At 43.6% G+C, this 21,964-nt stretch overlaps 2 protein-coding genes across 23 annotated transcripts; one reads left to right on the top strand and one right to left on the bottom strand.

Annotated features, from left to right (window-relative positions):
- Nucleotides 1–2,743: 2,743 nt before the first annotated feature.
- LOC125520783 lies at nt 2,744–20,874 on the bottom strand. Of its 21 annotated transcripts, none has more exons than XR_007288831.1 (11): nt 20,655–20,874; nt 19,783–19,947; nt 19,531–19,709; nt 19,428–19,435; nt 19,130–19,294; nt 18,897–19,055; nt 18,406–18,594; nt 9,390–9,498; nt 7,448–9,131; nt 7,332–7,370; nt 6,461–6,532 (listed from the first exon to the last, which is right to left on the bottom strand). XR_007288831.1 is itself a non-coding variant. In XM_048685804.1 (7 exons), exons 1-5 carry the CDS (start codon nt 9,404–9,406, stop codon nt 5,804–5,806), a joined length of 567 nt encoding a protein of 188 aa, XP_048541761.1. In that variant the 5' UTR covers nt 9,407–9,496; the 3' UTR covers nt 2,744–4,452; nt 5,467–5,547; nt 5,702–5,803. The 21 variants fall into 21 exon arrangements, 2 of the variants coding, with proteins under 2 accessions (XP_048541761.1, XP_048541760.1); XR_007288832.1 differs by having other exon boundaries at nt 7,448–9,127; XR_007288833.1 differs by lacking the exon at nt 9,390–9,498 and having other exon boundaries at nt 19,409–19,435.
- Nucleotides 9,421–15,235, top strand: LOC125520782. 2 transcript variants are annotated; one of them, XM_048685801.1, is made up of 5 exons: nt 9,421–9,486; nt 9,555–9,994; nt 10,108–13,000; nt 13,070–13,993; nt 14,082–15,235. In XM_048685801.1, exons 3-5 carry the CDS (start codon nt 12,913–12,915, stop codon nt 15,227–15,229), a joined length of 2,160 nt encoding a protein of 719 aa, XP_048541758.1. In that variant the 5' UTR covers nt 9,421–9,486; nt 9,555–9,994; nt 10,108–12,912; the 3' UTR covers nt 15,230–15,235. The 2 variants fall into 2 exon arrangements, with proteins under 2 accessions (XP_048541758.1, XP_048541757.1); XM_048685800.1 differs by lacking the exon at nt 9,421–9,486 and having other exon boundaries at nt 9,508–13,000.
- Nucleotides 20,875–21,964: the final 1,090 nt, after the last annotated feature.

The raw sequence follows: 21,964 nt of genomic DNA, 5'->3' as shown, positions 1-21,964 counted from the left end.
CATCGCACTATATAATAACAAGCAATAATAAAATTTAGAAAATTAGACAAGTATCTATCTGAAGTAAGAATTATTTTCTTTCAGAAAGAAGATAAGAACAAGAGGCTCACCACGGTGGTGTCGGCAACGAGATCGGCGCGGGCGATCGACGGCGGTGAAGACGGGGACGGGACGTGACGGACCGCTAAACCTATGCAAATCTCGGGGAAAATGGAGCTTGGAGGTCGAGCTTCGAGAGGAGAAAGCTTAACTAACGTGGCTCGGGCATTTCATCGAACACCTCATGTGCATAGGAGGTGAGCTAGAGCACCCAAATGCCCTCTCCTCACCGCCAGAAAAAACAGAGCACTGTGCAGTGCTCTGCTGCGGCGACGGGATATATATAGGCAACTCATTTGTCCCGGTTCGTGGCTGGAACCGGGACTAAAGCTCAGCCTTCTGTCCCAGTTCGAGCCAAGAACCGGGACCAATGTTTGTGGGCCAGGAGCGAGGCCTATTGGTCCCGGTTCGTGCCTAGAACTGGGACAAATGGGTCCATACGAACCGGGACCAATGCCCACGAGGCCCCGGCCGGCCCCCTGGGCTAAAGAACCGGGACGAATGCGCCCATGGGTCCCGGTTCGTGACTGAACCGGGACTAATGGGCTTGCCCTGCCCGAACCAAAGCCCTATTTTCTACTAGTGGTTGTATATATAAACATAATGATCATGTTCCAATGGAAAAAATAGTTGAGGCTCATGGATATATGGTCCCTCTCATTACAATTAATGTCACTAAATTTTTACATCCATCAAATCATGGGTGAGTGCAAAATTAACTAAATCTGAGTTGAGTAGAATAAGGAAGGATAAAATGAATGAACAAATGAATCGCGCACATGTCGTTCATCCATTCTTCTCCATCTAGAAATGGAACCCAATACGGTGTTGCTGCACATTGCATCGCTCCATGAGAATGTCGGGAACCTATCAGGAACCCCATTTGCCCATTTCTTTCGCCGCCGACCTCAACATCACCCCATAACATCTCTCCACCAGCTCTGTCATGAAGCCATGTCCACCATGTTACACTTCATCTTACGTTACTCCTCACGTAACATAGGTACTATGTCCAACCATGCATATCAATAAAATATATGCACTGTCTACACAACAAATATTTGTTTTGCCGAACAACTTGTATGCCCGCCTTCTCTAAACCAATTAACCAATCTGCCACATGCTGACCGAACACTGTACATACACAAATTATAGTAATTCTCTTCTCAAAAGGAGAATTGTGGAGATAAAGCGATATATAATTCGGTCGGCTCAAATGTACATGTGAAAGATGATGGTGTAAAACAAAAGCATGGCTCAAACATGTTGGTACTTCTACTAACTTTGATATGGCTCCAGTCCACTAAGCTGCCTTTGTAGGAAAGAAAGACTTTTCAGGACAACTGTTTTTCCACTGGTAGCACATGTTTTGAGGGAATTTGATAATTATTTGGACTAACATACATATAAAGTGGAAAGTTCTCCAGCTAGAAAACCCAAAAATGACATCACCTTTTAATTAAGCTAAACAACTGAGTTATGCTTCTTGCCGTTTTTAGTCACGCAGTTTACATTTACATGTGTTTTCCTTGTACTATAAGTAATATCTGTCGCCACAACTGAACTTTCTATTCTATGTGTCGTAGTACAACATGAGAAATAAGGACATATAAGATGACTGGAAACCAAAGACTAACTAAAGCTTGCATTCACTTAGGATTATTTGAGCTTGATTTCAAAGAACTACAATAGTCATGTATTTATCAAGTTCAAATAAAATTGCAAGCAAAAATATGAGATAATACTATGTAACCTAAATTAAGTTGCCATCTGCTATTCAGAAACATGACTGCCTCGTAAGATACTAAAGCCATAGATTCAACCAATTTATCTTTATGAAAGGAATAAGTCTTTGCTTGCATGATCTTGCACATCCTGTATGTATCAGAGTTCACTTTTTTTAGTGCACAGATGCATAGAAGACTTGCTGGAATCAAACTCGCCGAATCAAGCTAAATTGTACCCCTAGTTACATTCAAGAGAACACTGCACTCAGAACTGTAGCTATCTCGCAAATGGTTGGATGCATCATGTCTGACAGCTAGGCTATAGACAATCTCTTCACCAAGTATAAAAAATAGAAGAACTAAGTTGATATGTCATGTTCAACGGCTAGGCTACAAACAACATTGTGCAACACTGGGTGATGACTCTGTACTTCGACTATCAGCAGGAGTCTATATCTGCTGTAAACTTGCATGTTATTTGTAGACTGCTCACTAAGACAATTGGTTCAGCTTCTATACACTCCACTGCTTAAACTGTAAAATAAAAATCCAAATAGATTGTTGTAGATATGTATGCTTTAATAGAAAGAAAAAAACAATTGTTTCTTTATTTCTCCTCTTATACCCTCTTTACCTACCTCTCAACTCACCTCCTTCTCTCGTTGCCACACTGCGTCACTCTAGCATCATCTCAATCAACCACACCATCTCATTACATGCACACCTAATCTATCATCTGTTTCATAAGTTTATCAGCATGCAATCACACAAAAGAGGCTAAATAGGTTGTGGCATCCTACCTAGTTCAGTTAAAATTTTGGATAAAAGGAAACAAATAGAAAGAAAAAACAAGTGCTACCATCATGCAGTTACAAGAACATAATGTAAGTATACGAAACATAGTAAAGTAAAGAAAATGAAAATGACCTTTTTTTTGTTTAGATTTAGAGACCCGCGGTGAAGGTATAAACATGAAAAATACATGGTATACAAAAAGAGAAGAATCCCTCCATTGTCACCATTGTAATACTCTATAAATAAATCATTAAAACAAATGCCATTATAAGCCTAAAATGATTCGGATATGGTCATATATATAACCAAATTATCATGGTAACTAATATCAATTCATTGATATTTATATGAGCCCTTGCATCTACGTCCTACCTAAGACATTGCTAGAAAAATACAGGGAACATTAAGTATCCCAAAAGTTCATGACCACATTGCCTGCGATCGTGTTTGGAGTAGAAGGTTGCAGCACTGGCACAACAACATGTTGCTGGACATGGGCATGGCAGCAGCAGCAATCCATGCCAAGATGGTCGTATTCATCATCATCAGCTTCCTTCTTGATGTGCTGATGTTCAGGCTCCCTGTTACCTCTGTTTACCAGCCCATGTCCATGTATCACGATGAGTCTATGCTGGAGTGTTGTCGGAATGCCGCCCTCCTGAACGGTGCCATGTCCTCAAGGCCCATATATGCCATCTCCTAGTAGGTTGACCGGCACCCCTTATTGCCAATACATGACATAATTGATTAAGTTGCATTCTCCAATTAAATCTAAACAATATAGAACAATCTGATATTTAAGTAACAACTGCATACGTATTTTTAGCTATTACCTTTCGTACAAAATTTATGATCAAGTATGCCCCGCCAAAGACATAACTAAGAGCAAACTTGCAAAAAAACTTATGTTCAGTACACAATCCATTGTTCTTGCAGATGGTAGGGCATAACATCCTAGCTTATAATTTTTAGACTGCACTACACATGTGAAAAAATCCTGCATGTAGATGGATATTCAGCTGGATGCAAACATGTGAAAAGGAGACACGATAGAAGTAGAACTGAATTCATGTAATTACAAAAATATATATCTGGAAGATGATAATAAGAAAGGAACCCTAGTGAACGAAATTTGGAAAACTTGATAGCAAAAGAGTTGCAACTAAACTTGTTTCCAGGCCAAAACATTAAGGAATAGATGACTATTAGGGCACTGTTTGGAGGGTTACCTTGGTTGGACAAAAACATATATGATGTCATTTGCCCGCCGGTCAACACCAGGTAATGCTCCCGTTGGCCTCCTAGCACGTTGCTGGTCTGTTAGCATGTTCTCCTTGATTCATTTGTGTAGCACCAAGTTGTCCTTTGGCCTCGTCATGCATCGCCAGCCAACGAGAGCGGAGTTGGTCGTAGTTTCCCTTCGATGGAAGGCGTCCTATTTGCTAAAACTTCCATCTTGGCAGCTGCTCCCGGGGTGCATCAGCCCTCATTAATTATTGGAATTAATCGGCTAAAGAAAATAAAATGTATTCTCAGCGGGAGTCGGCTCCTCTGACGTTGCTCAAGGCATAGTAGTTATGCCGTAGGAGCTCATATCCACCGCTCCTTCCATGCCCTATTCATCTAACAAAGCTGATAATCTAACCACACTCCACCGTAATTAGCGACAAAATAAACTACACGCGCCAAATCTCTCGCATAGTCTGGCCTTCTCAAGGCAAACCTGGTCGAGTTGCCACCGTCGAGTTGTCGTCCACACAAAAGGATCTACCAGTTTCCCCATCCGTTACTCTCTCGCTGCTTCAGAGGCTCCCGCTAGTTCAGGCACAATCTGAATCAAATAAACACACCACAAGGCACAATCTGAATGCGGAAAGAATAGTAGATTGCGTGCATACTAACAAAAGGAATGCAAGTGGTAGTACAATCTTATTAGTCAATTGTGCGTACGAGTACATAGTACTGCTAATGCTGCTTTAAATCCCGGAAGGCACAACCTCAGAAGCCACATGAAACTAATGTGTTCAGAGAAGAACAAGTACTATATGGATTTTTCCACTTCATCTAAATCATGAGCATTTGAATATACAATGATATGTCAAAAGATTGATGCAGCGTTGCGTGTACGTTGAGATGTCACGCCCGAGGGGACTTATATGCAGGAGTGCACCACCGGTAAGGGGTGGGAAGTGGTGGTGCCACCACGCCAGCTTCGAGTGCGTGTGTTAAGTTAATGTGTGTGGGGGGCTTCAACCATGGTTTGTTGGGTTGGCTTACAAAACCACAACACTTGTAACTCAATGAGCAAGAAAGAAATTAATACAGAGCTCTAGGTTCTCCTCTCTCGCATCTCTTCCTATTCTTTCTCTCGGCTCCAAGTCAGGCAGCACCGTCGCAGCTCCACAATGATCATATCAGCAGCAGTCGGCGATGTTGCAACGCCAGCAACTCGACGGCAACACAACAACGGCAGTTCGACGGTGATGGTAGAGGTGGCCCGATGATGTGTCGTCGGGAGTTGAACATTTAGACAAACAACTAAACATGCAGAACAGAGAATGAACAATAAATTACAACTAAATGAAACATACCCGGGCGCATAGATCGAGAATTTAAGTCTGGTGTCATCCAGACACAAAAGATGGTCTAGATCTCGAAGAAGAGAATACCCGTGGTTGGCTGGACTGCCAACACCTACGGCCGAGAGAAAGAGGCCCCAGAAGATGGGAACAACCACATGGAAGAAACGTGTCTAGACTATATACCCGGGAGAGACACCCCATCAGCGGGAACAAGTTAAGAAGCGGGGGAGGAATAAATCAAAATGCAAAAAGTCGAGGTAAACCTGAAGAACCCAACACAGGACGTTTTCCTTCATCAATCTCTCGACGGCGCCGCCACAATTCAGTAGAATTCTGTTGTCCTCCTAAAAAATTCATAAACAATTATTCTAAAGAGGAAACAACAATAAAAAATGGCTTGCGAGAACGGAAAATTCAAGGAAAATTACTCACGAACAACAGTAAAATCTAGCACCAAATTATCCACAATGGGGACATGTACGTGAGAAGGATGCATACCGTCGTACGTGCTGTAGATCATCAGACCAATCCGAAGCACGAAGATTCAGACAGCTAGCTGACAACGAACCCTGACGCCCCCCTCTCGTGCGCACATTAGAACTAGAAGAAATTGTCCTTTGCAAAATAGATGGGAAGCCAGCATCTGTACATATGAATATCCACCAAGCAAGAAGAGCACAAAGACGAAATATCTAGCACAGCAGCCAATGCACCAGCAAAGAGAGGGGCCGCAGGAGCTGTCGGCGAGACAGCAGAATTAGGAAGACCGGCAATGGCCATGTGAAACAGAAGTACCACGCGAGGACAGAGGCCTGCGGCAGAGCACCAACTGAAACACCACTCAGACCAGGAGGCGGCGTGCCCAAAAATAAACCAACCGAAGAAGAAGCCGAGGGAACATACTTCTTCTCTGAAATCTCTCGAAAAGGGTGCTTCCCCTCGCAAATATCCCGACGACAGCGGCGCGCATCAGCAGGATTAACATCTTCATCTGCAAAAACACAATCTTAAACACAAGAAGAACACAACATGGCAAGATGATCCATACTCCATGCCAATCATGCATCCTGATTACAGAACATTATTTTGAGATGTGAATAATAAAACATAGATGTACAAAATATTCGAGCAACTATTCAAGAAAATATTTGTATAAATTTGAATGCCTTAAGTCAAGAGCTTTGACAACTATTATTTGATCCAGGGTGATAAGAAAAGCACATGAATAGCTAGGTTCCGAAAAAGCATAGAAGGCAACATGCCTTGTTGTTGCTGTCGCCGGAGAGTTGTAGCTGCTTGGTACTGCCTCTTGTGTATCCGGGCCTCGATCTGGTAGGTCACATGATTATAGTACCAAGCATCAGCATGCTGATTTATGAAGCATAAAGCTGAAAATAAATAATTCAAACAAATCAAAGCCATGAATCAAGATCTCTCTTCTTGTAACACTAAATCATATTTCATTTTTATCAGCCCGGCAAGTTTTTATAAACTGTACACCACATACTTTTCGACCAGATTTTCCCTTTACTACTGTCTATGACAAATGAAAAACAATACCACATGCTGCATTGCTTAAAAAAATATATGAGCTCCAATAATCATATAATCACATTGAATTATCACTCATAAGAAAATTAAGTGCATCATGCTATTACAATAAAATAGGAGATGCACTTGTATAGTGCCAAGAACAAAACTTGGATTGTTCTAATATATTTTATCAGAAGAAATACCATCCTACCATTTATTAAAAAACTTGGGCTAATTAAAAGGGATCACATGTACTTATGTTTATGATAGAAAGAAGTCTAAAAATATTGCAATAAACTGAAACTAATGCAGAAAATAGAAAGTATGATGGTGTATCATGTCATTTGCGGAAACATCTCAATGGTGGCTTGCCCAAACAATGCCCCCATTTCTTGAATTGATAATGCACAAATTCTACCTCCAGACAAATCAGTAAAACTCAAAATATGTGTTAAAATTGATGGTGTTGTTTTGTTCTCATGAATAACAACGATGTTAGCATATAAAAATGTAGGCTCATCTCTAGAAAAAAAGGATCTATTAATGTATCTTCTGGAAGAACAGAGCAGGGAATTTGGAGGTTCAGAGTACTAACGTGTATGTTATCAATCGGGAGACTTCAGCTACTGAATATCTGCACACATTTGCCTCAGATCATAGTTCCATCACTACTTCAAATTCAGTAAGCCACATGGAAGATCGAGGACTAACCTGCGAAGCCGATTCCTATAAGAAAGAAAGCGTGTAGATGGAGCAGCACACAACATCGGATCCTTGTATCGCCCAATAGAAGGAGGAGGCTGCGGATCCCGCCGTCGATGTAGGTGGCGAGGCCGGTGGCGGGAACGAGTAACACTGGACCTGGGGCCGCCGGGCGCTAGCTCCCGTGGACCCATACCTAGCGCGACGTGACTATAAGCCGATGTGGTGCTATGGAGGGAGCTGCCATGGTGCAATGAGGGATGGGGGAGACAATGCGGTGAGGGATCTGGCACGGATGTGAATGGCAAAATGTCGACGTGTAGATTCGCGGAGGGATGGGAATCTTGGTGGGGAATGATCCCGCGTCCGTGAATCATGGCTGTTTTGCGGGAGGAGTTTCCTTTTTTACATGTTTGAGGGAGGACGAACGAAACAACGTCGATACCTACCATCAGGACCGAGTGGAGTTTTGAAGAAGGAAGGTTCATATACATATTTGTCGATTAGTCAATTGGATTTTCCCTTAAAAGTCCTTTATTTGTTTCCTTCAAATCCATTATTTGTTTCCTAAAGCAAATTCCATTAATGAGATGGATCGATTGATTAGGCTAAGTTAGGAAAGTTAGATTTATGACTTTTTGTACGGTAGGAAAGTGTTTGTTTATAAGGAAATAGTGGTGAAAAGATAAACTGGTAGGGTGGTGGGAGGGGAGACGGAAAAAACCAGCGAAAAAAAAAACGATTGAAAGTGGTGGGACGAAAATAAACCGTACTATTCAACCAACTCGTCCATCTCTACTCCTAATGTCTGAGTTGGTAGGATTGCGTCCACGGCTTTTTTTCGTCCCACCACTTTCGTCTGGGTTTTTTTTTGTCTGGTTTTTTTCGTCCCCTCACCCCCACACCCACCCACCCAACCCCACCCACGTAGCCCAAAGAAACAGCGCCGCCTGAGTCCAGCGGGATCGCCCTGCTGCCAATCCCCAGACCCCGCCGGATCTCGCCACCTGATTCCATCTGGATCGCCACCGTCGTGCGATCTGCGCAGCCGTCGTGCGATCTGCGCACTCGACAGCGCCGCCGCCAGACGGATCTCGCATCCACGTTTCTGGATCGCCGCCACAGACGTAGGAGCTCCCGTCGGCGCCGCTGAGGACGCAGGGTGGTTTCAACCCCAGGTATGCTGTACGGTTTCAACCCCAGGTATGAACATGGGTTTTGTTTGTAAGGTCTTCGTGTACAAATCAGGGCGATCCTGATGGACTCATGTTCAATACCTGCTAAAAGATCTACGAGACTACTCATGTTTCTAGGGTATTCGTGTACAGATCTGCGCTTCAAACAAATGACTGAAGTTCTTTCTGACGCCCATATAGTTGCTTAACAGCAAGTTTTTTCCATGACTTCTCTGAGTTTTGTATATGCAGATGTATGTCAGACTGCAAATAGCTGCTATATAGTTTAGTACAGGTCACAGAAACAAACTACAAACAACCAAACATACCAACAAAGTTGTAGGCAAATCGCAATATGAGAGTTTGAGCACCTTGCAACCCAACCGTGCCTTCATGATTTCGCCCCCTTACCATTGCCAACATCATGAGTTTCTGTAAAATGTAACAAGCTGCCCTTATGTGTTGAAATCCTGTACAATAGCAAGCTGCCCTTGTGATCTTCGACGGCCTTCATCTGGCTGCAATCAGATGAACAGTTCATCTTAGCATATTGAATTTTTAACATGTAAATCAACATAGTCAGTTTACAAAAAATTGAAAGGTAGCAAAGTCTGTTGGACATGTCTTTCTATTTTGATATGTATAGCAAAACTCATAAATCTGTAACAAGCTGCCCTTATGGACTGAATTTCTGTACAATGGGAACGGGCCTTTAGTACTGTTGGTATTTCACGTGATCTGCTTGCAAAGTCAGTTTACATGTATTTGCGGGATACCTGAGTCTGTTGGACATGCCTTTTTTTTAATAGTTCCATATGGGGACTCCACACAGCAAGCCAACGGAACAGACGACCTCATCACATGTACCTCCAGGTATATGTTCACCTATAAATTGTGCTACACAAGTCAAACACCATCCCAGGAGACTGAATGTGTTGCAGGCCCGATGGAGGGGACAAATGTTGACGACTCTAACGAAGGGATCATACCCGTAGCCGATGATGTTGACAAAATTTACCCACGTAGTCCAGGTATAAGGCTGTGCAAATATACAGAGCTTAATTTTATCCTTTTTATGTGATAAATCATACCTAATAGACTTGGGCACAACCAATTCTAATGTATCAAGCGTGTGACTTGTAGGAGTCCATATTACTCCCTCGGAACTGATGATATTTGAGACCGATGGTGATAGCACATATGATACACCAGGTATATGTGTACCTCCATGTATATGTTCGGCTACATATTTTCTTATACATGTCAAACACCATCACAGGAGATGTTGCAGGCCCGATGGAGGGGACAAATGTTGACGACTCTAACGAAGGGGTTATACATGTAGCCGACGATGTTCACAAGATTTACCCAAGTAGTCCAGGTATTAAGGCTGTGCATATATACAGAGCTTACATTTGTGCTTTTTATGTGATAAATCGTACCTAACAGACTTGGGCAGAACCAATTCTAATGGATCAAGCGTGTGACTTGTAGGAGTCCATATTACTCCCTCGGCATGGATGATACTTGAACAGACCGATTGTGAAAGGACATATGTTCATCAACCTTCCCATCTGATTACGGGTAAGTATTATGTTGCTGAAAGGTTAACACCATGTGCCTACAACTTTGCCTTATTTCGGTCCAATATTTTGTTATGTTTACATGATGCAGACAGCCACCCAATCTCATTCCTATATACTGTAGATTCATTGCCGGCTCTCAGTAATCTGACAAAAGAACTAGCTAGCATGCAACGTGATAAAGAGGAAAAGAGGCCGCAGAATGTTCCACACCATCCTCTCAGTGATATCACTAATGCTTATCAACCATCCTCTATGGACCTTGACGAAAAAAGAGAGTTCATAAAATCTCGGAGGCGAGCTGCTTATCGAAAGAAAAAAGAGGAGGCTACCGTCAAGCAACAAGATGAAAATCTGTCTGCCCTTACGATATCAGGTAAGAATGTTTTATGTGTCGGACTACGATAATAGTATATATACTCCCTCCATTCCACAATATAATGTTAATATCCGACGAAAAATGATGAGGGTACCATCAATGTACAAGCAGATGTGCAAAATGTTACCCTGTCCCCTCTCGGTGATATCACTGATGGGTGTCAACCTACCTCAGTGGACCTTGACGAGAAAAAAGAGCAAATAAATGCTCGGAGGCGAGCTGCTTATCGAAAGAAGAGGAGGCTACCGTCAAGCAACAAGATGGAAATTTGTCTTCCCTTACGATATCAGGTAAGAATGATTTATGTGTCGGCACTGCGAGGATAGTATATATACTCCCTCTATTCCAGAATATAAGGTTAATATCAATGTACATGCAGATATGCAAAATGTACCCCTGTTACCTCTCGGTGATATCACTAATGGGTGTCAACCAACCTCGGTGGACCTTGACGAGAAAAAAGAGCAAATAAAGGCTCGGAGGCGAGCTGCTTATCGAAAGAAAAAAGAGGAGGCAGCCAGCAAGCAACAAGATGAAAATCTAGCTGCCCTTACGAAATCAGGTAAGGATGTTTTATGTTTCAGCAATACGATGACCGTATATACTTTCTTAGTTAAGAATGTAGGCGACACATGTTTCCATGCAATTCAATCCCATGAATAATTGACCAAGAATAGTGAATAAAATAATTGACCAATAGTTGACCACTGTGTTCTACATACAATTCCTCATCATTTATGTTGAAGTAACACAAATTTGGAAAGTCGATATAGGTCAGACATACGACTTTTGAGTCCATATTTACACTTTATGTATGGGCACGGAGGGATTATTTAAATAATAATCGTTAGATAAAGAACTAGCTTCAACCAGCCAACCCAACTACGTCCAGCTATACATCATTGTTTAACCAGCCCGTGCAGCTATATAAAGTAAGTGTGAGTCTACTACATGAATTCTTGTTGAACAATGAAGACCCTAAACCCTCCGTGCAGATATCCAAAATGTTCCCCTGTTACCTCTCGGTGACATCACTAATGGGTGTCAACCAACCTCGGTGGACCTTGACGAGAAAAAAGAGCAAATAAAGGCTCGGAGGCGAGCTGCTTATTGAAAGAAAAAAGAGGAGGCAGCCAGAAAGCAACAAGATGAAAATCAGCCTGCCCCGTTGCCTCCTTCAACTGCATCTGGTGTCATTCATGATAAAAAACAAGCTAGGCGTCAAAATGATAAAGAACGCAAGCGTAACTTAAGGTTAAGGGACGGGCAAAGGGAGCAGGAAAATGCGCAGAGGCGAGCAGATTATCGGAAGAATGTGGATAACGGAATGATTGATCTTCAACAAAAAAATCAAAATCAAAGAGAATGGCGCATGCAACACCGAGAAAGCATGACTTCTGATGAGATGGGCGAGTCGAGTGCTCAGAGAAAGGCAAAGTATGCTGCAAAGAAAAACACTCTGTGTGCTGAATCGATCGCAATGCCGCGTCCAGATCTAACTAGCACAATGTCTGACTCTCACGCAACACCTGACTTTCGGTCCACATCTGTGTGTCTAGATGGGGGCCCTGCAATGAGTATGCCGACGTACCCTGTCGGTACCGATGGTAAGAATTGGGTACTGTCACTCTTCTACACAAATTTTCAGTTGTACCGTCTCTTTCTTACCATCTCAATGAATAGGCATCATGTGCGAGGATCATGCTCCTACCGTCAAGGCGGCCCCCACATACATTCGCAACATCGAAACGGATGGTAGTTATCCCATCAACGGTCATCTTTCATTTTGTAATCATTCATCAGATATTTATAATGATTCAAAAATGTTGCAGGTGCCTATCTAAGCAGAACCTTAGGTGGTGCTGTAGATGGCAACCTCAGCAAAATCAATGAGCACCTAACAAGTGCCGACCAGCAAACCAATGATCCGCTAACAATAGCGGATAATGGAGCTGACCAGCAAAGGCATGCGTCCAGAGCTCAGCCTAGGACGAGAGAGCGATCTTGCAAGGGAAGTATGGCGGCGAAGAAGCGTCAGGAGAAAATTGGCAAGCGGAAATCATGTACGAAGGTGCCACGTGGTGAGAGGAACGCCCTGCTAGATCGTCGTAATGAAAGCTTTGCAGGTAGGGTGAAGACCCCGACTGTCAGGTCCATCTCCATACCGGAAATGAGCTCAACTGGACAACCTACCGTAGTTGAAGCACACGGTGCCTCAACCTCATCTAGCACGCCGGAGTACACTATCAGAAGTGAAGGTAACAATCCCATCCTTACTCTCCACGCGTCCCTTGAGACTGAACCCTCATTTATTGGTTTCGCACTTGAGCAGACGAGATGGACGCTTACCTTAGTCGTCTCATGACTGATAATGTCAACCCTGACAACCTCTTTGACGATGAGTATTACCTGTTTGCTGGTGAAGGTATGTACACCGACTTGAGCAACATCCACCCGTTGGGAATATCACACTAATTATAAACATTGTTTGCAGGCTCAGATGCTGATGACATGGAGCACGACGAATTGGAAGACTCAAGTCACAATACCTATGTCGACCATGATCCACTGGACTATGTCTACTCAAACCTCCCAGACCACACACACATCCTGAAGCACGCGGCGAACTGCGATCACTGCAAGGCCAAGAAGTTTGTGTCCGAGGCCCCGGGATTCTGCTGTCGCAGTGGGCAGATCGAGCTGAAGCAACCGGAGCCCATCCCGGAGCTAATGAGGCTTTGGTCTAGCATGGATGCGGACTCAAGGCATTTTCGGGAGAACATACGGTTCTTCAACGGCCACTTCTTCACAACCCTCGGCGTCAGCCTCGATGAAAGCTACACAAACATGAAGTCTGGGGTGTACACATTTCGGGCGCACGGCACCATCTACCACAATGTTCATTCCTTCGGGCCAACATCCCGTCCAGAGCATCTACAGTTGTACTTCTACGACGACGACCCAGGCCTAACCCATCGCAAGGCTGCCACCGAGCAATTAGACCAGGATGTCGTCAGAAAGTTAGTGGACATACTCAGGGAAAACCCGTACTCCCAGCAGTTCAGGAGTTTGGGTGCGCACAGGGACAACCTCGACGATTACAGGATAGACCTCAACACTGACCAGAGACTAGACCAACGGAAGTATAATAGACCTCTGTCATCTGAGGTCGCTGCAATTTGGGTGGAGGGCACTGACCTAGCGAAGAGGTTCGATCGTAGGATTACACTTTGCGGGAATGACAACCAGAGGCACAGTATACATGTGACGGCTGGCTCGTATGACCCGCTCTCTTACCCACTCTTCTACCCAAGGGGGGAGCTCGGTTGGCACCCGAAACTACCTAAACGTGACGTCCCTTGGCCGGTTGTGCAACAACCAAGAGGTAGACGTGATGATGATGATGAGGAGGATGCAGGTAAGCCTTATGTGTATTCTGTCGTTTAGATGAATTGTATACTTCTCATATGAATCCTAATGTCCGCGTTACTCATATCCATGTGCAGAGGGGAATAGCAGGTTATACGTCTCGGTGAGAGACTACTACTGTTACATGCTCCAGACACGACCTGGGATATTCAATCCCATACTCTGTGGAGCACGATTGCTCCAGCAATGGGGGGTGGACATGTACATCAAGATTGAGAGTTGTAGGTTGAAATGGTACAGGAAAAACCAGACAAAGATCCGTGCCGACCTGTATAAAGGAGTTGTTGATGCAATTACATCCGGCGAGACCCGGGCAAGCGCTGTTGGCGTAAGGATAGTGCTCCCTGGAACGTACCCACGTGGCGACCGTGACATGAAGCGGAGGCATATGGATGCCATGGCAATTGTCCATACCTACGGGAAGCCTGACATCTTCTTGACCATGACCTGCAACCCTAACTGGGAAGAGATAACGAATGAGTTATTTCCTGGTCAGACAGCGCAAGACCGACCTGATCTTGTGGCTCGTGTGTTCCATGGCAAGCTAGAGGCTATGAAAGAGTTGTTCTTCAAGAAGAATATCCTGGGTGTTGTCGCACATGTATATGTAGTCGAGTTCCAGAAGAGGGGCCTCCCCCACGCACACTTTTTGTTGATCATGGATTCTACCTATAAGCTTGTCGTTCCGGAGCAGTACGACCGACTCATTTCTGCCGAGCTCCCAGACAAGCAGAAGTATCCTGAACTCCATGCCTTGGTGGTGAAACATATGATGCACGGACCATGCGGTGCTCTCAACCCCAAAAATGTGTGCATGCAACAGAACGAGTGCAAGTGCAGATACCCGCGGCCGTTCAATGAAAACACGGCACAGGGCAAGGACTCATACCCAGTTTATCGTCGTCGAGATAATGGTCGGCAGGCTAAGGTCCGGGGTAAAATGTTGGACAACAGATGGGTTGTGCCGTATAACCCTTACCTTCTGCGGATGTTCAATTGCCACATCAATGTTGAGGTTTGCTCCAGCATAAAGGCCGTCAAATACCTTTACAAGTACATATACAAGGGCCATGATAGGGCTTCTTTCAGCATCGACCAGCCCGACGCCGATGGTAACATTGATGAGATCAAAAGATACGTAGACGCGAGGTGGGTTACTCCTCCAGAGGCGATGTGGAGGATATTTGGCTTCCCCTTGTGTGCCAATGACCCGCCTGTACTATAGTTGCCCCTTCATCTCCCGAATATGCATAGGGTGGCATTCCATGAGCAAGCTCACTTAACCGACGTAGTCGCCTCTGAGAATGCTTCCAAATCCATGTTGACAGAGTATTTCAAAGCTAACCAAAACCACCCGTGGGCTAGGAATATATTGTACAAGGATTTTCCTGGAAGGTTCACATGGCAGAAGGGTAAGAAGTATTGGAAAGAGCGGGTGGAGCGTTATCAGATAGGTCGAATTTGTGTCTGCCAATCCTGCCGAGGGGGAGCGATACTATCTGCGTGTGCTGCTAAACCATGTTGCTGGCAAGACATCCTATGAGGACCTGCTCACCGTGGATGGTAGGCTATGCGGGAGCTTTAGAGAGGCTGCCGAAAGGTTGGGACTCATCGAGGCAGATAACATGCTCGACGACTGTCTTACTGAGGCAGAGCAGTGGGCGATGCCATGTTCGCTCAGGAGGCTCTTCGCAACAATTTTGGTGCACTGTGAGCCAGGCGACGTGCGTGGTTTATGGGATAGGCACTTCAAGCCTATGTCTGATGACTATCAGCGATCACACACGTGCCCGATTGAGGTGGAACAAATGGTGTTGCTTGACATTAGGGGTATGTTGCAGTCCATGGGCAAAGACATAGCTGATTTCGCTCTTCCATGCATTGACGATGCGTTCGACCCAACCGAGGGCGAGGCCAGAGAAGTGATCGAGGAATCTAACGTCGATTTTGACATCAACGACACTAAATTGGCTTCGACGCTAAACCCTGAGCAGAGGGTTGCATACGACGAGATACTAGCTTCTGTTGAACGCGGTGATGGGGGTGTGTTCTTTGTTGATGGCTCGGGAGGTACAGGGAAGACCTTCCTGTACAGGGCGCTGCTCGCCAAGGTTCGAAGCGAGGGAAACATTGCTATCGCTACCGCGACGTCAGGCGCCGCCGCTTCTATCATGCCTGGAGGCAAGACTGCCCACTCGAGGTTCAAGATCCCATTGAGATGCGACGATGGCGCCTCATGCACCTTCATGAAGCAGAGTGGTACCGCTAAGCTACTGAGGATGGCCTCATTGATACTATGGGACGAGGCCACCATGACTAAGCGACAGGCGGTCGAGGCACTGGACAACAGCATGCGCGACATCATGGGAAGACGGGACCGACCCTTTGGGGGAAAAACTGTTGTGTTTGGCGGGGACTTCAGGCAGGTGCTTCCGGTCGTCAGGAGGGGGTCCCGGGGTCAGATAATCGATGCAACCCTCCGAAGTTCACACCTCTGGAAGGGTATGCGCCCGCTAAGGCTCGTCACCAACATGAGGGCTCATAATGACACCTGGTTTGCGGATTACTTGCTAAGGGTAGGCAATGGCACCGAGGAACTTGATGATCAAGGAAACATACGACTCCCTGAAGATATTTGTGTGCCGTCTACAGGCGAGGGTGACGACCTGGAGAAGCTGATTGACCATGTGTTTCCGAGACTAGATGACAACATGTCCGATCCGAATTACATGACTTCACGCGCAATCCTCTCCACCACGAATGACAACGTCGACAAGATAAACATACGCATGGTAGAGCGTTTTTGGGGAGAAGAAGTAATCTACCATAGCTTTGACAGTGCAGAAGACGACCCGTATGGCTACTACGCTCCCGAGTTCTTAAATGGATTGACTCCCAACGTTCTGCCTCCGCATGCACTCAAACTGAAGCTCAACTGCCCTGTCATACTTCTGAGGAATATTGATCCGGCTAATGGTCTGTGTAAAGGGACAAGGCTTGTGGTGCGAGGTTTCGAGAGGAACGCCATCAACGCAGAAATCGTGATCGGACAACACGCAGGTAGGAGGGTATTCCTTCCTCGAATACCCCTATGCCCGTCTGACAATGACATGTTTCCATTCAAGTTCAAGAGGAAGCAATTTCCTGTAAGGCTTAGCTTTGCTATGACGATTAACAAGGCTCAAGGCCAGACAATTCCGATTGTTGGCGTGTACCTACCTAATCCAGTGTTCTCTCATGGTCAACTCTATGTCGCATTGTCTCGAGCCACCGCAAAGATAAATATAAAGATCCTCATTGAGAAGGAGAAGGAGAAGGAGAATGCCAAGAAGCAAAGCGGTAAATCTAAGAAGCGGAAAAGACCTGCCTTGTCCTTACAGACCTCGATGAAGAACATCGTCTATAAGGAAGTCCTTACAGGCTGAAGTCTGATCTTAAATATGTGAGAGGATTTACTCTTATGCTACAGGTAATTTGGTGCTCTTTGGTGTCTTTGTACATATCTCTATCTTTCGATGTTTGCAATTGAACTTTATTATGTTTATACTACAAGGCAAGTATTAATAATATTGCCTCGGATTTGTGACTTTGCAAGTTGCCAAATTTTGCTGTATGTGACATTATTTATCGTTTTGCTGGTTTGCTTATGTATATTATTCTTTTGTTGTTTTGTAATCAATCATCTACTACATCTAAACCCGGCTTTGTTTTCCTGCACAAATATTGCACACTGCCTTGATCACTCCGTTCTTGTAAAACTAGACTCCACTGGAGTGTTCTACATTAGAGAAATATTTATGATGTGGCCACAAATCAGGCACAGTCAATGTTATTTATTTTTGTTTACTATGTCATTTTTGTGACCGATTAGTATCTTTGGTATTAGAACTCCAGTTACACCAATTGGTTATTTGCATCTCAAGTTAAATTAGTCACTGCTAATCAAAATGAAATGTGGCCATTGGTTCTTCGATGATTGATGGTACAGATGGTCAAAGCAACAGTGATATACCCCACTGGATTAATGGTATAGAAGTAGCTTATTTATGTTTGTTCCTTTTCTTTTACTCCTGGGCCATGAACAGGTGAGGGCATGAACAGAAGTGCTAGGTGCATATAAATTCAGAGGACACTTTGCTCAAGTTATATGCACGGTGCACCAGCAAAGTGCTTCTACAAGTACTCCTAGCAGTTCAGAACTGCAAATACTCCTACTGCAAACAAAATTCAGTAAATTTCAGTGCATCTACTGCAAACTAAATTCAGTGCATAAACTCCATGTACTCCTAGAGTACTCTTTCTTTGAAATTCAGTGCATCTACTGGAAACAAAATTCAATAAATTTCTAGAAACTACTCCTACTGCACACAAAAAATGAGTGAATTAAGCATGCAGACATACCCGATGCTCCAGGGGCATAAAACAATAATCTTCAGAGCTGTTGCAAATTGGGTCAGAATCCAATTCTCAGTGTCAATGCCATATTTAATCATAAAATCCTTAAGAAGAAGGCGCAAGAACTTCAAATGTTCCTTTTCACGCAATTCGATTTGATGCAAGCGATGAGCTTCCTTAACAATAGTCGTTAACCTGGATAAAGAGGAGCATTTGCTTTAAGTGAAAAAAAGATAAATAAAGGTTAAAATTTTGTAGAAGTTGGTACAGCGCTGAATATAACAAAATGAGGTTCTCAATTGTCAACTTACAGTACGGTATGTCTATGAAAATAAAGTACACAATAAGTCAGGAAATCTTAGCATCGCATAACCAAAGGAGATTTATTAATGCTTGCTATAGAAGATGAGAACAGTAGGAAAGAACATAAAGTACTAACATTGACAAGGGAGAACATCAACTTGTGAGAAATAAGGAAGGACAAGAGGTAAGCTCACCGTCTCGAGCTTGCAAGTAATGTCATGTTGATGTAAGAATATCGTTGAATCTTCAGTAGGATCTGATAGTCTTTTAGGCGATAAAGTATGCATGGGCTTCTTCTGAGTGCAAATTCTCATTTCACAATCCGGAACGTCAACATGCAGACATGTTATTCCCTGAAAAATCAAATCGTGATCAATATATTGTTCACCCTGACAAGCAACAAGAATGCTTATAAAGTTATACTAACCAGGTTCTTTTCAATTATTACTTTACATTCAGTACACCCTACAACTAATTTCTTCTCATAACCACACAAGTCGGTGAGCCTCTTGGCCAGGTGATCGTCAATAGCATTATTAGCTATGTCAACTGGGGAGGGCACCGTCTCATTTCGTACGAATTCTTTCAGACTCTGAGAAATAAACATAGAAGATAATTAAGAAGCTTGTCAAATACAGTATAACACAATTGTCTAAATCATGAAAGGAGGCAGGATCATTGATTAAAAAATGGGAGCGTTACTAACAAGCGGTGGCAAGCATTACCAAAAGTCCTGTAGAAAAAGCAGAGTAATCGATTAGATGATCTTGAGTTTTTCATTGATGACAGCCAAATCTTAAGGAGCATCAGCAAGGAAAAAATAAGAACCTTTGCTGGATCATTGAGGTAGTCCCCATCAAAAGAGAAAATTGCAATGCCAACGGGTGCTTCATATAGCAGCACAATAGTCATGTCTCCTGTCGGGAAACCAAGTAAAGTACGCACGGGATTCATCTCCAAATTATGATCTCACAATCCGGAACATCAACATAAAGACAGGTTATTCCCTGAAAAAGTAGGTGGTGGTCAGTACTGTTCACCCAGACAGAAGCAACAAGAAAGCTTACAAAGTATACTAACCAGGTTCATTTCAATTATTCTTTTATATTCAGCACTTCCCACAGCTAATTTGTTCTCGGAACCACACAGTTCGGTGAGCCTCTTGGCTAGGTGATCGTCAATAGCGTTATTAACTATGTCAATGGGGCAGGGCACCGTCTCATTTTGTATGAGTTCTTTCAAACTCTGGGAAATAATCATAGAAGGGATTTAAAAATCTTGTCAGATACAATACAAGTGTCTAAATCATGAAAGAAGCAGGGTATTTGACAAAGCAGTGCGTCAATCATAAAGTATAGTCTTGCTTAAGCCTTTGTATGTATGTTTCTCTCGGTAATGCTCTCGAATGTTCATGCATAGAGCTAGATGTCTGTATTCTTCCATTCTTGGTAGGAGTACCATGTCAGAGCTCATTCATCCCTAGCTAGGAAGATCTAACCACTCAGTAGAAAATCTGAATTTTGGGTCGGCCCTAGCTAAGCTGCTGCAAGCAATTTTGGGTCGGCCCTAAGTAACTGAACGATTACAGAAATCTGAATTCGACATGAGCTCCACACAACCAAGTAGTGCTTATTATCTGTTCTATATGTCGCTGATAGGTATCCACGCTAGCTACAACTGAGTCAACTCCACTTTTCTGAAAAATTGCTACACGCGCAAGACAAAAAGGAAATCCACAGATTGCCCAACCACAACAAGGAACAAAACATCTTCTCCTCGAGAGGAAAAGGCAGGGGGGAAAGGTAGGCAGAGCATCGAGATGAATCGATTCGTCCAGCCGACGAGCTAGCGAGCCAGCCAGTCCATTCGGAACAGAGCCGCACGCACCCGCAGAGGAAGCGCGGAGTGAGGGAGGGGGGGAGGGAGGTGGTAGCAGGAAGGGGGAGGCGTACCCGCACTTGTCGCAGAGCACGGCGAAGCCGCCGGATCGCAGCGGCCAGTCCTTCCTCCACTCGCCCACCCCCGCCGCCGTCGGGGCGGGCGCGCCGCACGCCGCGTTCATGCACCTCGCCGCCGCCGCCGCGGGAGACGAGGGTGCGCGCGGGGGGGGTGAGATCTAAGGACTGTGCGGGAATGGAGAGAGTGAGGGAGACTGGTGCTGGTTGGGTTTTTTTTTTTGAGTAATACTGTTTTTAGGGGTTTTGAGTAATACTGTTTTTTCTTTATAACTTGGAGTAATACTGCTGGGTTGGGTGCTGGTTGGCCGTGCTGGTTAGCCAATTTGGGCCTTTGACGTTTGCTCTTCGAAGGAAAAATACACTAAAGTATATACATTGGATCATATGAATAAATGTTTTTTATACTTATTACATATATTCAGAGTATCACAAAAAAATCAAAATTTTGAGAAAAGAAACCGAATATACTTGGTTTATGTTGGATTGCTTGCATGTTTTTAAGTTTTGTCGGACAATTTTCCTTAGCCTATAAAAAATAATTGAAAATTATCAAAAGAATATATAAATAGATTAAAATGATTTAAGAAATTTCAGATGACATATTATTTATATATGAACATTATAGTTGGTTGTTTGCTCCGAAAGAAATGCAACATCTTTTTTGTAATAATATGAAAAATAGTTTTTCTTTTTACAAAATAAAACAGTTGTGTTTGTTTCACTCTTAATTTTATTATACTCCCTCCGACCGAAAATACTTGTCCTAGAAATGATTGTATCTAGACTTATTTTAGTTATAGATACATCCATTTTATCCATTTCTAGGACAAGTATTTCCGAACGGAGGGAGTATATTATATTGAGTCTTATTTCATGCAGTAGCAAATATCATTTATATTTCATCACAGATAAAAAGTGATGGGTTCCGACATACACATTGATCTAACGATGACAGGCCGGACTGAAACATGACGAGAAGAGGTATATAGCTAATCATTCTTTGTCTGTGCCTTATACATGATAACACAAAATGTTTATTTTTTACATATTATTATTTTTCAGAATATAGGAGACATAGATATGGATTTTGGAGATGCAGAAAAAGAATGCATCAACAAGGGTTCCGAAGCGGTGACGCTGAAAGGGGCCGAAAATTCACCGAGTTTTTCATAACAAAATGATGTGGAGGCAGTGATATCTCATAAAAAACAGAAAAGGATGCCAATTTACATGTTATCGCACAAGGTATTCTTTTCAATGTTTTGGAACGAAGGGAGTATATAATATAGTAAAACATAGATATA

This window comes from Triticum urartu, chromosome 7 (assembly GCF_003073215.2).
Source record: "Triticum urartu cultivar G1812 chromosome 7, Tu2.1, whole genome shotgun sequence".
NCBI classification, from domain to species: domain Eukaryota; kingdom Viridiplantae; phylum Streptophyta; class Magnoliopsida; order Poales; family Poaceae; genus Triticum; species Triticum urartu.
The sequence above is the reverse complement of the archived record's forward strand: the minus strand, read 5'-3'. Positions and strand labels throughout refer to the sequence as shown.

Bases quoted from the DNA above. Each gene is read 5' to 3' on its own strand.
- LOC125520783 (XM_048685803.1), bottom strand. From the start codon at position 9,428: ATGGAACTATTAAAAAAAAGGCATGTCCAACAGACTCAG. The intron at 9,128-9,389 runs GTATCCCGCAAA...GATTGCAGCCAG, and splicing joins GGCATGTCCAACAGACTCAG to ATGAAGGCCGTCGAAGATCA. The intron at 6,592-9,024 runs GTAAGGGGGCGA...ATTTATTTTCAG, and splicing joins AACTCATGATGTTGGCAATG to CTTTATGCTTCATAAATCAG.
- LOC125520782 (XM_048685801.1), top strand. From the start codon at position 12,913: ATGGACGCTTACCTTAGTCGTCTCATGACTGATAATGTCAACCCTGAC. The intron at 13,001-13,069 runs GTATGTACACCG...CATTGTTTGCAG, and splicing joins TTACCTGTTTGCTGGTGAAG to GCTCAGATGCTGATGACATG. The intron at 13,994-14,081 runs GTAAGCCTTATG...ATCCATGTGCAG, and splicing joins TGATGATGAGGAGGATGCAG to AGGGGAATAGCAGGTTATAC.